The following is a 16,101-nucleotide window of genomic DNA, read 5'->3' as shown; positions in this document are numbered from 1 at the left end:
GTTTTGCTGCAGCAAAGGGTTAAGATGTGGGTGAATTGTCACAATAATTACGGTATCTTAAAGATTTCTTTTCATCCAAGACAACTGAGGAGAGCTTTGCTCTGTTGGTACTATTACATTATTCTTGTGAGAAAAACACAGTTCAGGAGGAGAAAATATCCTCTAGTTCTGAGTGTCTGTGAAAACTGATTTACTGCCAGAGTTAGATTGTTTAGAGAACCTGTTTGAAGAAAGGGAAGATGAATTATCACAGCCAATAAGTTTTCCAGTTTGGTTTCCAGGGTCTACTGAGCATCAGTCAGCACTATCCAGTTTCCTGCTCCTTTTCTTGGTTGCAGTTACTGTTTTCTGAATCCTGCGTAATTGAATAATGATGTTGCACTACCTTATTTTGCTTATTGAGTGTTCATTTTTTTGGTCAAAAGTTTCCTAAGCTATAAAAAGATTATTTGTCAAAATGGCAACAAAAGCAAATACCAATAACCATATAATGTTTTGTGTTATAACTTCTTAAAGAGAGGAAGGGTAGAAGGGTGGGAGAGAGGCCAATTTTTTTTTATTATTTCTACTTTGATTTTTCTCTTTTGTCCTCCTAGTTCTTTATAAAGTGCTCTTAGACTTTTTGAAATTGTTTGATCTGACTTTTTGAGCTCACAGCCACCCGCAGAAGGAAGGTGGTTGTGTGTGTCCGGGGCAGTCTCACATTTTGCTTTGGGGAAATGGTGCAAGCCAATTTTGAAGGCAATGCAGCTGTGAAAGAAATACAAAAGCCAGATGACTTCATAAGTGTGTATTGAGGAAACCAGGATAAATTGTCCTTAGAACCTGCGCTAGCCATTTTAATTGAGGTCAAAGAGGAAAAAATCGTAAGTATATCTCAATTATTTATTATGTTTATCTAGAATGAGACCTTCACTGCAGACAGACCTAATCTATAATTTCTTTACTGTTTAACCCTTGCATTTAACCACTGTGTAGATCCATTTTACATTGAGATTGCAAAGGGTACTTCCTTCTTCGTGATAAACAAGTATTTAGGACCACAAAAATTGTGAAATCATCTGACTAAATGTAACTTGTATCTAATGAATCAATTTTGGCACTTAAAAAGTTTATAATAAATTGCATAATTTTTACTTGAACTTGCACAGTTAATGGGACTATTTCTTCTAACCACATATTTGTTTGTATGAAATATGCCTCCCATGGAGCTGTTTTATCTTATGCTGTTAGCCTTGTGATTCAAAATGTTACTTCGGGTTGATAGAAAATCTACTCAAACAGGAATTCTATAACTTGTATTTTTTTAGTGTGTAATTATGCTATAATCTGTGTCTTATTAAATCTGCTAATGAAGAATTTCACTTAGGATTAAAACGTAAGAAAGTTAAATTATCAGCTTTTTATAACAATGATTATGCAAGATGGATTTATTATAAAACTACTTTAGAATAAATTTGTAAACTCAAAATGTGGCTAAAATATTGTAAAAATATCAGTTGAAAAGGCAGCCTGCTACAGATCCATTTTTTCTTATTATATATACTTTAATTTAAAAAACATAAAACTTGCTGCCAACACTCCAGAATTTTCTTCTTATAAAAGTTGCTGTTTTAATGGAATATCAAGAATCTAAAATTTATAAAATTTAAAATATAAATCTTTTTACATACTTCTTTTACCTACATGCTGTGTCAGAAATATTTACATCATATAAAACCATCTTTAGATTAGTTTACAGATTATATACTGATATATACTGTTCAATTTAAAATTGTCTTTAGCATTTTATTGTTTACATTTTATCCATCAATTTGCTTTTAAAGTTAAAGGATTTCTCAGTTTTCCTTAAGAGTAATTATGATACCAGTGGTCACATGGGAAGTGATTATATATTTGTTGAAAAACATTTTAAAGTTTATAGATATGTATTCAAACCCAAGAGAGATTTTAACAGAACTTTTACTAAAACTATTAAATATATATTAAACAATTATATATTAATAAACCAGACTATCTCTATATTAAATATTATTGAAATTGAAACGGTTAGTTATACCTAATAGACAATAATATTAGGTGCACTAGAGTGTATTACATAATGATCGATATTTATGCTTTAAAACAAATGATAGCTAATCTATGCCTGTGGCCAAATTCTTTTGAAGTTTCATGACTAAGATGAGCTGAATTTGTTAAGTGGTTGAGGGCTGTGTTGTCTGGGGGCCTGTTGTGCTTGGCAGGTCATGATAAATGGGGAAGTTGTTCTTAACCTTGTGGTCAAAGCATTCCAATATCGTTTAAAAAAGGAAAGAAAACAACAGAAAGATATAGAAGACATTGCCGAAAAGTTAGCAAGATTATCTATTTAGGGGAATAGGAGCAATTCTGAAGAATATTTTTTAAAGCATTATTTGTATAAATTCATATTTTCACTTGGGTGGAGAGAAATCTAAAGCTAAAGATTTTTATATTGAATACTGGTGGGATTATTCTTTTCTGACTCAGTGAGAAAATGCACTCAGTGAGGTTAGCAATTTGAATTTCATTGCAGTGGATTATACCAAATTAGCATTTGTATTAGATCTTGGTTTAGAAGTAAATATTCCACTTTGCTTTTATTGTTTCAATACTACTGTCTGTCTTGTGGCACCAGGTCTGCAAAGAAACATGTAAACAAAAAGTATAAAGGAGATGAAGTTACATGGGTAAATATCTCTTAGGTGTTTCTAGTACACTTTGCTGAGAAAAAAATTTCTTTTAACCCTCATCTTTCAGATGCAGAGTATTACAGCTGAACAGTCTAGTCCTGTTCCAAACCTGGGGGGAGTGGAGGACTTTCATATGAGCTGTAACATGATATGTTAAGGCATCTTATGGTTCCTTCTGTGGCATTTTAAGTACTGTGTTACCTTTGATATAGTCCCTTTTGGGTAATAATGAAAAACGTACCATTAGAAGGAGTTTGAAAATTTCCGGAATATTTCATACAGTATATGTGGAGTTTATGGCAGGTGACAAAGGACTATGACATAATTAAGGAGAAAATATGCTTCAGAATTTTAAAAGCTTATGTGGTTTGACTTTGATTTACTCGGTATATATTACACATAAATAATTGTGCTTTGTTTCCGAGTCATTGTTATACTTTGCTTTTTAAATATATCCAACCTTGCAATGAACTCTCAAATAATTTGAACACTCTTGTGACAGTTGTAGTTGATAGGAGTTGCAGTCTATAGGTTTTTTTTTTTCTTTTACATTTAAAAACGTGCTTTCTCCCCAGTGTGTGATTTTGTATAACATCCCTCCCCTAAACCTGGGTCCTGGAAATGAAGGTCTGACCCATGGCAGCCCAATGCTAGAGGAGTAAAATAATTTCTTCTTTAGGTTTTTGGTGGCAGATTTTTACTTATTAACCTTCTGCCCTACTGTTCACAGTGTATGTGTTTATTTTATTACTCTTGCAGTTAAACACAGAGTATTCTATTGTATCTTTTTACTTTATCTGTGTACAGCAGTAAAAAAGGGTTATGACAATTTTTCTTTGAACTGATGTAGATGCAGACTTCCAGTTATGCAGTAGCATTCTCTTACTGCTATAATAAATAGGTGGTAGGTTGGGCTTTTGAGAACTGATACTCAGTGTAGGGGATGGGGTTCAGGAAGAAGCCTGGGTGAGCAATGATAAAAAAAAAAAGTTGAAAGGGGATATACTAAGAAAAGGGAGCAGTACAGAAACTTTCTTAGCTTCATGAAAAGGATTTTAGAAATATATGAATTTTAGAGCTGCAAAATTTTTGTTTCTGAGAAGGAATGATACTTTATAAAAATAGTTTTAGATTTATTTAGTAGTTAGACTTTTACAAAGTTTATCTCTCACACTTTAGTTTTTGTTTTGTTTTGTTTTGTTTTTTACCACCATTTGGCAAAATGGCATTTCATTTATTTAAAGCCTCTCAAATTTGTGTGGGTATATTATTAAAACTCTATCTGACAAACTTTGTGTTCTAGAGGGGTTTTTTATGCTTTGAGTTTTTAGAAGTCAGTAACTGAATTGAAGCATAAAAAGGGTAAAACAGGTCTTGTTGAGAGTTGAGGAGACGTTAGTTGAAGCCAGTTTCGACAGTGTCTCCCTTAGTTTATATGTTTGGGACTACAGCACAGTAATTCTGTGCCAATCTCAACATAAATTATATGTTTGTGGCTGCACAAATACTTATAGGCTATCTCATTTAAGTCTGTATGTATTTTATTCTAAGTTGTTAACATGTAAATTTAGAAAAACATATATTTTTGCAGCTGTTCTCAGTGAACAAACATTAGAATAACTTTTGGCAAACGCCTCTATTGTAAAAATTATATATTTGGTTGAGTATTTCAACTAGTATTATTTTGACTCAATTTTTAAATTAATTTGTATATCTACTTTTATATTGTCTTAGTTATCTTACTATATGCATTCTGAAGTAAAACAGAAATGAGGTTTTTAATGTGTATTTGTTTAATTCTACTGACTAGAGAACAGGATGATCTGGGGAAGCCCAGTAAAGTCGGAGTAGCAGTTGGTTCAATTAATCGAAAAAGAGTAAATGTGTTAGAAAGGGTCATCTAATTGAAATTTATTAAATGAGAGCATAATTTACATTACTGGAATAAAACTGGAATAATTATAAGAAAACACTTTTTAATTTCAGTATATAATTAAAAATTCAAATATGAACAATTTCTAAGTAATAGAAAATATGAAAAATGCCAAATAGCAATTGATAATTCAAGAATCTCTTGTTTTCATGAAGTCAGAACATAAAGATAACACATTCTGCTTTATCAGACAATTATTCACAATTATTTTATCTAACTCAGTCATAAATATACTTTATAATATGTACATTAATATAAAAACTAGGCATTGATATGGTATAGTATTTGTATAAATATTGATTCAGTCAGATTCACATTGTAGCATATTCACATCTAGTAAATTTGACAATAATCTGATTCACATTATATTTTCTACACAGTTCAGAAAAGAAAGATTTTCTAAAATATCACCTGTAAAATTATACATGATAAGTCATTCATTACACTAGCAAACTTTCATTTTTAAAAGTCTTATCTTGGATGTATAGTTACAGAATTGATCTTTTATTATCATGGTATAGTATAATTAAGACTTAGTCATTAGTTCATTTCAAAACAAAATGAAATTACAAGAGAGGTCTTTTTAAAATGTCTTCTTCCATTATTTAGTTCTTTAAATTGTTTTATTCTCATTAATACTTCAGGACTTATAAACAGTGAGATTAAGTAGAAAATAATTGGGATAATTGGTTCCAGCTTTTTAAAAAGATGGAATGGTAAGATAAAGAAAACATTCTTTTCTGCAGATTTCTTATGAGTTAATCATGTTTTTCATTCTTACAAAAGTTAATTCATACACAAGATCATAAGCTCAAAGCACCACATGGTTAGAAAATATGAAATATTTTAAGGTGAGTTTTATACTTGAATATCATAGTTATAATGCAAAACATTCTAGAAATTACATTTTTACCCATATTTTTGAGATATTGAAAGTTTTTATTATTCCAAATACCAAATACCACATTCCTTATAATTTATTTTTAAAAGCACATGTTTTTTTTTCCAATTACAGTTTATATTCAGTATTATTTTGTATTAGTTTTAGGTAAAAAAAATATAATTTCAGTTATTCATGCACATACAGACCCCCCAAAAAACTTAAAGAGTAACTGGTATTGTCAAATAAGAACAATATTTTTTTTTACCATTGTCTAACTAATGTAATAACATTGACCAAGCTTCTCTACCCATTCATTCTGATTTATTTTCTCTTGGCACTTACCACTGCTGCCATTATATTCATTTTACCTGTTTACTTATATACTGTATGTCTCCTCCACTAGGATGTATGATCCCTGCAGACAGGTTTTTGTTGGTCTAAGTTAGTGCTCTTCAACAGAAATATGGTGCAAGCACATATGTAGTTTAAATTTTTCTACTAACTGCATTAGAAAGGTTGAAAAGAAACAAGGAGATTTATTTAACCCAGTAGATCTAAAATTTCTCAATATAAAAATATTAAGATGTTTTACATTTTTTTCATGCTAAGTCTTTGAAATGCTGTGTGCCTTTTGCACGTATAGCACATCTCAGTTTAGACTAGTCATGTTGCAAGGTCGAATAGCCATGTAGCTAGTGGCGATTCTCCTGGTTTGCCCAAGTCTAGTTCTTCTCTATTTCTAGAATGGTCTCTGGTATACCCAATGCATTCAGTAAAGCCTTGTTGAATGAATGGATCTTGCTATTTCAGACATGAAACAAAAAATGGAAGTTGCTTTTCATATTAGATCTTTCTGGCAGTTGTTAGGGTGGTGGATGCTGGAGGTATTTAGATATTTTCTTCAGAACATTGCTGGTGCTTGGTAAAACTGGTTTCTTCGGTCGTCCAATTTAAAAGATTCGTTTCATGGATATATTAGCAAGAAGTAACTGGTAGGTTCTTCTTTGAAAAGTGTCCCTTGGAACATTAGTTTCACCTCTTAGTGCCGACTACAGAACACTGGCCCTTCGGTGGCTTATTCTGCTGTTGTTCTGAGCCTTAGTTTCCTCATTTGTAAACGAAGGATTTCCTCCGTCTTCATAGAGTAACTGTGATTACATGTAAATAGTCTGGCACAGTGAGTGAAAAAGCATCATTGATGGTACTTATTATTAAAATGTAATAAAAACTGAACTTTTAAATATTTGAGACTTTTGCATTTTAATTTTAAACATTTCAGCTTATAGTTTTATGAATATTAGGTTCTTAACGTGTCCTGGTTATAATGCCTTCATAAGTCTGGATTTGAAATTTATTATAGAAATCACTTGAAGATTAATTTCTCTGGTTCTCAGTATTATCATCTGTGAATTGGAGAAAAAATAGATCTACCTACACTGTGCCTGGCATATGACAAACACTCAAAAATGTGAGGTAGTATTCATTTAGGTAATGTTCATTTATTTTTAAAAATTCAGTGTTTTGAAACATTTATATGTTTATTATAATAGTTAAATTTTTAATTCTTTTTCATCTTGCTTTGATGAACTTTAGTAACATTAAGTAGAGTTAAAATTCACGTTAATGCAACCACGTAAATGTATTTAACATTGTCATGTTTTTTGCCCACCTCCTTGCATGTTTTATGAAAACTAGGATTTGTATTTAAATTGTAGGATGAAATTTTGTCTCATTCCTTGGCCTGCTTGTTTTAACTGTATTCAAAACCAAATTGGTAGTCATTGAAGAAAGAAGGTTCTATATATTTTGTAATAATATTCTTTCTTCAATAGCATATATGTTTCAGCAGTCACCATTTAATGAAGTGATGCTGATCTCTCAGATGAGAGGGTGTGTTCAAATTTTAGGTAAAACTTTCCATTTGGCTTCTAATTTCATGTTCAAGACACTTTAAACATATAACTTTCTTAATGATTCATTTAACTTTTCCCCATCGATTCAGAAATAAGGTATGGTTTTAAAGTATTTTAAAGTCATAAGAACTTTTTTTTCGGTTTTTGGTATTACTAAATTTTTTTTTCAAGGATGGATTAAAAGGTCAGATCATATTATACTTTATACTTAGCCTCAATTGATAACAGTGTTCTGACAATTCTGTGTCAGAAATATCTGTCAAAAACATCCTCTCAACTCCCCATGGTTCTTTACCATCTCTCACCAATGAATTGAATTATTCACTTAGTAAACTAATATTTGGGGATTCTCTTAGCCCATTGGGGTTTCTGTAACAAAATACCACAGGCTAGGTAGTTTACAAACAACTGAAATTTATTTCTCATAATTCTAGAATTTAGAAAGTTAAAGATCAAGACACTAGCCTGCTTGTGTCTGATGAGAGTCCGCTTTCTGGTTCATTGCCATCTCCTTCTTGTTGTGTCCTCAATGGTACAAGGTTTAGGGTGTTCTGTGGGGGTCTCTTTTATAAGAGCATTAATTCCATTCAGAAAGGATCCACCTTCATGATCTAAGCACCTCCAAACATCCACCTTCCTTATCTTTGAAGGTTAGAATTTCAACATCTGAATTCTGGGAGGGCACAAACATTTAGACCACTCCTGGGAGCACCTACTTAAGTTTAGGGATGTAGTGACGTACAAGATCAGTGCCATCTATGCTTTCATGGAACTTATACTTTCTCTCCTGTTGCATTTGGCTGTTATCTGTCTTTCAGCCCTCATCTTGTCCTCCTTCCATACTATCTTCTTTTTTTAAAATGTATTTTTATTGATTTTGGAAAGGAAGGGAGAGGGAGAGAAACATCAACTATGAGAGAGAATTATTGATTGGCTGCCTTCTGTACACGCCCTACTGGGGTTTGAGCCCCCAACCCTGACCAGGAACTGAACTGTGGCCTCCTGGTTCATAGGTCAACACTCAACCACTGAACTACTGCAGTCAGGCATCCACACTATCTTCTGTACCAGGGATGGGAGCCTTTTTTCTGCTAAGGGCCATTTGGATATTTATAACATCATTCACGGGCCATACAAAATTATCACCTTAAAAATTAGCCTGCTATATTTGGTCAAACATTTACTTACTTCACTCCTAATGCCTTGGCAGCACCAGACCATATGATTTCATGGCCCTTTGCAGCTCGTGGGCTTGACGTTCTCCACCCCTGTCCTATATCATCTCTACTCAGTCTATTTCTTAAAACCCTTAAATGGTCTTCATTGGACCAAAATTATATTCCAGATTCTTTACCATTTATAAGGTCTTCATGATATGGTTCCTCACACAAACCTCATGATGTTGAAATACTTGCCTTTTTTTTGAGGCCTTATATCCTTTAAAACTTGGTTCAGAAGTTTGTTGCCATCCCCATCTTTCTTTGGCTGGGTTAGATTATCCTTTGAACATCCACAACACTGAATCGACCTCTCCTATAGTAGTCATGGTATCGCAAATATTATTCTTACCTCATTTGACCATGAGCAAATGAATGAAAGCCCTAAAAAGAATCCTTTTGACTAATGCACACTTCTTACAATGTCTAAGAGAATATCTATACTTCAATCTTTTATCACATATGTATTAGCTATGGATCTAGGACTCTGTGGGTACTAGATAGTAAGTTAATCAATAGATGTGTCCTCTACCATTACAGTTACTACCCTGGAGAAAATTAAAATAATCAGAACTTTCTGGTAATTTTGTGGGCAATGATGTTTTGTGTAGCCATGGGCATTAAAAATTTGTTCTTTGTTTTTTGAACCACAGGAAGCTTGTCTAGGTTCTGACTCTTGCGTGGGAGTATATGTCTAGTGCGCATATGTGCTCTGTAGCTTCTTCAGTCAGTCCCCAAGTCAAGTCATCATAGTCTTGAGGAACATGACATTCACTTTGAGATGATTTCTACATATTTATTGGGCAGTTCCTGTAGAGTCTGGTGATGAATCATAGGAAAGAACCAGTGGGAAAGAAGGGTTTTATTCTGGTATCCTTCCCTTTCAGTTTTTATTTTCCTTGGACAAATTTTAATGAACATAAGACTTTTATGGGTTTTGTAGTGACTTCCATGTTGACATTTTAAGAAAAGCATTTTTTTAAACTAATTACTTTTAGAAACATTTCTTCACCCTTTCATCTCATGGTGCTGAATTCCATGTAATGGGCATAGAAAATGTTACAAATAGGATCATCTCTTTGCTATTCAGTTTCATTTCATATTGTATAAATGTGCACACAAGATATAAATGAGATAACAGTTAATCAAGCAAATAATTGGTTGCCCACATTATGAAAATGTCTGGGCTTAAAATTTATAGCAAAAGACAGATTTTTTAATGTGTAGGGGATTTCTGTGTGTTTGCTTATAAGCATTCTTCTAATCAGAGGAGAAAAGATTCGTGTGCTACAAAGACAATGCTGTATCTTTAAAATTCAAAACATACTTTAACTGCAGTTTATACCCATAGTGTACATTCAATATACTTATGTACACTTTCAAGCTACACACCCGAATTTAAAATGCCTTGGATTTTGTAGTTACATAAATAGACCATGGCAATATAGACACCCAGAATATATGACAGTGGACTTGGAAATGTATGTTGTTAATGCTTCAGGTTCACTAAAGGATTTTTGAAATTGAGTTTGTTTTGCATACAATATACCATTGAGACCATAAAAATAATCAAACATACGTAACCGTGATTGCAGTTAAATTGTGAAGGGCAATGGATTTGTGCTTTATCTTATTTGAGAAAATCTATTGCACTCTATTGTATAGAAATGGATAGCAAGTCCTCGAAGTAAAAGTTATTTTCATTCTTTACCTTTTGTGGGTTAAATACCACAAAGTTGAACTATAGTCTGCAAAAATATACTGCAAATATATGTGAGAAGCCGGAGAGCAATGTGGAAACTTAATTAATATGCTGAGAACATACAGCCACTGGATTGAGAAAATGAAAATTAATGTATGAGTGTTTTAGCTAACACTGTGCTTTGCCCCCAGAACCTTCTGTTTATTATTGTGTGTTTTAGTGGGAGACAGAAGCAGTATCGATTGAAAAACATTTCTTAGTGAATTGGGAACAGTATGGCTTTCTAGTTCCTGGTTCTTTGGTTTCTTTGTTCCTCATTGAACTAGTCCTGGGCTATTTTAGCTGAACATTTTATATACTAATGGAGTCTAGGGAAGTGCCTTTGGCAGCTGTTCATGGGAAAAATAATGAAATACACTATTTAGTACTGCATGCTGCTGCTGTAAAATGTGGGGAGTAGTTTATAGAGATCTTGGTGAGCAGAGCTGTATCCACTTTAAGTTTAACAAGTGTGTGAACCTGAACGAGGAAGTTATATTTTCATATGAGAATAACTAGAGCTCTTTTCTTACAGGTAAAGAAAACCTGCACAGAATCAGATGTTTCAGAACCTCAGAATTCCAGGTACAGTAAAATGGAGGCCAAGATTTTCTAAGAAATATTGCAATTTTCCAGATACAGCTGTGATTTGAAAAACTGAGTTTCTTAAAGAACTTATCTGTCTGGAAATTGACTGGCTAGGGTACCATCCTATATAATGAAAGCCTAATATGCAAATCGACCGAATGACCGAACAACCAGTTGCTATAATGCACACTGACCACTAGGGGCAGACGCTCAACACAGGAGCTTCCCCCAGCCTGCAGGCCCTGACCAGCAGTGGCAGCAGGGGGCGCCAGGCCAGCCAAGGCGGGTGCCAGCGGGGCCCCACCCCTGGTTGCCCCTAGATCAGCCCTGATCACTGGCCAGGCCTAGGGACCCTACCCGTGAACAAATTTCGTGCACTGGGCCTCTAGTTAATCATAATATTAATATACAAGACAACAATGATTAAAGTCAGCTTTAAAGAATAATAGCAGAAACATCTCTAGAAATACTTGAAAATATCTTCCCTTGGCATTCATTATTTTACATTCATCTTCATTTTTCTTACCAACCTCCTTTCATGTATTGACATCTGAAATTTCGCCACAAACTGAATAAGTTTCAAGTCTATGTTTATATATATATATATATAAAAACACCCACAGTATTTCTTTTTCTTTTCAATCATTGCTAGATTTTGTGGATGCTGTCAAATTGGAAAAATATAATTTAATTCTCTTTTTGGTTATTTGGAGCCTGTATAAATAATGAATGAAAATGGTCAAGTCACTACATGCCCAACGGATTTTTTCAGACCTACACATTTTCATTTTTAGATCCAGGGTCTCAATTTTAAATAGATAGGGGAAAGTACTGCAAATACATTGCTATAATAAACACATATCCTTAATATGATATTAATGGTATACCATAACCTATTGCATTAAGAAATTTATATTTAATGGTGAGATGGGTCTGTTTATTTTATCCTACTTGTTCCAACATCTGATGTACACAGAGATTTTCTTGGTATAATAAAACAATATAGCTCTAGGTAATGTGCTAATAACTGCCATATATTCTTTTTGGATGGGAAGTACATATTTGTACAGTCCATTTACTATTTGAGTAACTTTTCTTTTGCTTTATGCACTATGACATTTCTATAATTAATTCCTATACATTTTATATTAAAATGATTATATATATTCTTTTCTTTTGGATCATTAAATATATAATCTGCTATAAAATTTATGACATTTGATCTTTTTTTTATAATTAGGTATCAAAAGAGAACCAAATAGTTTTAGCTTATTGGAGCAGTAGGAAATGGATTAACTATTACATGGTTTCCTACAAAGCAGTAATTCCAGGATGTGTGGATATTTCCTACTGAAGCATTTCACTGATATCTATGAGTGACCTACCTATGGCTTGTTATTTAAGTAATTCAATAATTTTTGCAAGCAGCTGGTCTTGAGGATTACTAAGAAAAACAGAACAATACCACCATTCTTATTAATATTTCATATCAAATATTTTTACCCTCAAGCCACTCAGGATTTTTGGACAGATAATGTTGTGCTTCAGTAAATGAAGCAAGCCACCAAACTGATTGTATTCACAATTGATGTAAATAAGTCAGAGAAGAAATAGAGTTTAGAGCTCAGTGTATTTAAACCTAGAATTAGATTATTTTCTTTTATCTAGTAAATCTCAGTTCATATGGCCTTAAAAGTACAATTTGATTTTTAAGGCAAATAATTACTATTTTAAAAAGACTACCTAAAATGTATTTTATTGTTTTATAATATATCATATTTAATATTTAATGTATTATATTAACATATTAATGTATAATAAATTATATATTATATATTAATTGAAAAGTAGCTTGACTTCCTGGAAACCAGTAGTCAGTTACCATGGATTAGCTGCTTCTAAAAGTTTCCTAATCTGTGATATAAATGGGTAAAATTGGACAAATCAATTTCTAAAGACTCTAATACTTTGTGATATCAAAAAAACAACAACAATCCTTACTTATTCACATCCAAGGTAGAAAGACCTTCAAAATGATCTAGAATCACTTACTGGTTCAAAATTGCCCAGTCATTTTGATAATGGATAGTCTCCTCTCTTAACTTCTGGTGCAGGGAACAGTCTGCAAAGCCTAAAAGTGTCTGTAAAATAAAGATGTGACTATTCTTAGATTCTCTGTTAGTCATAGGTATTAGGTATTGAAGTGCCAAAACTAGCACTTAATTAATGCAATGATGGAATACCAAGAAGAGAATAAAATATGCTAACAAACATTCTGCACAAAAAGCATACAATAACTTACTGAATAGTCAACTGTCCAGCCCAGCCAGTGTGGCCCAGTGGTTGAGCTTCAACCAGGAGGTCATGGTTTGATTCCCGGTCAGGGCACATGCCCAGGTTGCAGGCTTGATCTCCAGTGTGGGGCGTGCAGGAGTCAGCTGATCAATGATTCTCTCTCATCATTAATTTTTCTCTCTCTTCCTCTCTGAAATCAATAAAAATATATACTAGTATAAAAAGAAATGCCCCACACAGTATTTATTATATGCATGTACTAAGGTTCAGTTTTTAATAACCTATCAGAAAACACCCCACACCAAAATGCCTTTATTATAGACAACATTACTTTATTATATGCATATATGACTAGATTCTTTTATGGTCATCAAAAACCACAAATATTCAGATATTCTCTCCCTCTCCCCCTCTTTCCCTCTCCCTTCCCATGCTAGAGGGAAGGATGGAGAGGAGAGGAGAGGAGAGGGGAGGGGAGGGGATTGGAGGGGAGGGGAGGGGAGAAAGAGAGAGAGAGAGAGAGAGAGAGAGAGAGAGAGAGAGAGAGAGAGAATAATATGAGAGATTCCGATAGAGATTTAAAAGCCTAAGGCTAGATAATTCTATTCTAACAAAATACGAAGTAAAGAACTGAGCTCCAAATGAAATACTGCATCAGCATAAAATGCATGCCGGCTGCAGACGCACTGCCTTATAAAGTGCTGCCTCACTTGGAACCTAACGCTCATGTCACTCATTTAGCTCACTTTATAGTATGTTGGTTTTGGATTTGAAAAGATTAGAATGAATACAGATGGAAAGTGTTTTTACAGTAGGGAAGTAATTAAATTGGGTGTGGAGACTTTGTCAGGAAAATTCTTGGAGTGACATATGTGTATCAGCAAATTCTTTGTCTTGCTTGGCCTTAATTCTTTCTTGGGAAGGAAATGCTTGAGCTGCAGATGGGGAGAAAGAGAATTTACAAACCAATTCAATGTAAATAAGGTAAAAATATCTCCTTAGAAATAACTTGTGTGTACACACTGAAAGTCAGACGATAGGGAGAGTGTTTTCTCAGGTTCCTAAAACTGTATTGAACTTGGTGTCATATGAAAAGGCCTATAATGTGCTACATGGAAAAGTGGCATTTCTCAATGTTTCTTCGTTTACTTTTCTCTGTGTCGTTTGCCATACCCAGAATCTAGTATTGTTGGCCTTTGTTCCTAAAACTGTTAACCATAAAATACTTGACCATACCTTAAAATTGTTTGTTACTAGGTAGACCATCTTACAACATAAACGGAAATATATTATGCTGATTTTGTCTATATTCATGGTGAATTTATTGGTGTAGATGTGTGCCTCCTTTGAGTCATCACTGAACATACATTGATCTTATTTAATTTTACTGTAACAGACAGCTCCTGGACAAGTGAAGTTAATAGCAGATGTTTCTTTGAGCCCCACATTTTTTATATTCTTTTGCTTTCAGTCCTTTTTATTTCTGATAGCAAGTGAGAAAATAATTCATTTTATTCTTTAATTGCATTCTTGGCAAATAATCATAGAGTGTTTATTTGTTAAAATAGTCTCCATAATATTAGAATGATTTCTTTGGTGATCTTATTGGATGAAGTTGCATTATTCTTTACTTTTTTCCTTTTGGGGCCACTAATTAGTGGAGCAATTTCCTCATGATGAGATCAAGAATATAGAAAGAAAATAAAACTCAAGTCAGGCAATTTTTGTTTTAAACTCCGTCACACTACCAATAGCAGATTACAATAAGGGAATCTAAGGGAGAGTATTAAAATTTAGAAAGTACGATGGTGCGTATGAGCTAAGATGATAGTTTTTCCATCTAGAGTGTAAGATGGTTCTGTAGGTGATGGTGGAGGTGAACTCTTCTCCACTTTATAGGTTAAAGAAATTGGGTTTGCTGAGAACTTAATGATTGCCTGAAATCAGCAAAGCCATGGCCATCCTAACTTTACCCTAGTCTATCCTAACTTTACAATTATCAAGAGAAATGCAGGAGACTCTCCAGCATTTGGAATGAATCTCTGTTTAACATCCTAGTAGTTCCATGAGTCTCAGGAAGATTATCTGTTCAGTGTCTATGGGTAAAACTTTAAAAATACAATTTATTCATCTTATGTAAATAATTATGATTTAACAATGTTATAATTCACATGTTAAGTTACAAGTGTTTATTTGATAGTAATTATTGCATGCTTCCAGAATTCAGAACTGTTTATCTGCATATAATTTTTGGTTAAAAATTAAATGCCGTATTTTTTTATACCAGTAAAAACATATATAGTATTTCACTGTGTCAGATCGGAGGTACATCTAGCCCAATATTCTATTCCTAGAAGCCTGAGAAAGTATTACTACCAGGTTGCATGTTCTCAATCTTGAAAATTTCAGGACATAATACCAATAAAATTAGGTATTCTCAGTAACACAATCTAGCTATACAGTCCATAGGATTATATAGCATTTTGGGGGCTTAGTCATATTACTAGCAATGACTCTCTTTTGGACTAAATAACCCAGAAAATTATTAATCACAATACAAAATAATAATTCATTCCTTGTAGTTGTTTAAAACCAGCTTTTTCAAGTTATAAGGTAACCTTCCCCTGAACATGATGGATGATTAATAGATAAGTATTCTAAGAATGCAATCTAATTTTTGTGTTTCAGGATTTGAAGAGAAAGATGCTTGAAAACTCAATCGCTATATAAAATGGTTTAGTTGACCTGCATCTTGTTAGAAGTTTATTTTTCTCTTCCCAATTTTGAGAGCATTTCCAGGGAAGGTTAATGGTATTAGAA

The 16,101-nt window shown here is 33.2% G+C and overlaps 1 protein-coding gene across 1 annotated transcript in view; it reads left to right on the top strand.

Moving 5' to 3' along the window:
* The window catches only part of EYA4 (EYA transcriptional coactivator and phosphatase 4), a 229,118-nt gene that overhangs the window by 117,839 nt on the left and 95,178 nt on the right, over positions 1–16,101 (top strand). The window contains exon 3 of the mRNA XM_081093969.1: positions 10,934–10,983. Within this exon, the coding sequence (XP_080950095.1) occupies positions 10,934–10,983 (50 nt within the window). The remainder of the gene's footprint in view (positions 1–10,933; positions 10,984–16,101) is intronic.

The sequence above is a fragment of the Myotis nattereri genome (genome assembly GCF_964212035.1).
Source record: "Myotis nattereri genome assembly, chromosome: 6".
In the NCBI taxonomy this organism is placed as follows: Eukaryota; Metazoa; Chordata; class Mammalia; order Chiroptera; family Vespertilionidae; genus Myotis; species Myotis nattereri.
This window is presented reverse-complemented; position numbering and strand designations above follow the sequence as displayed.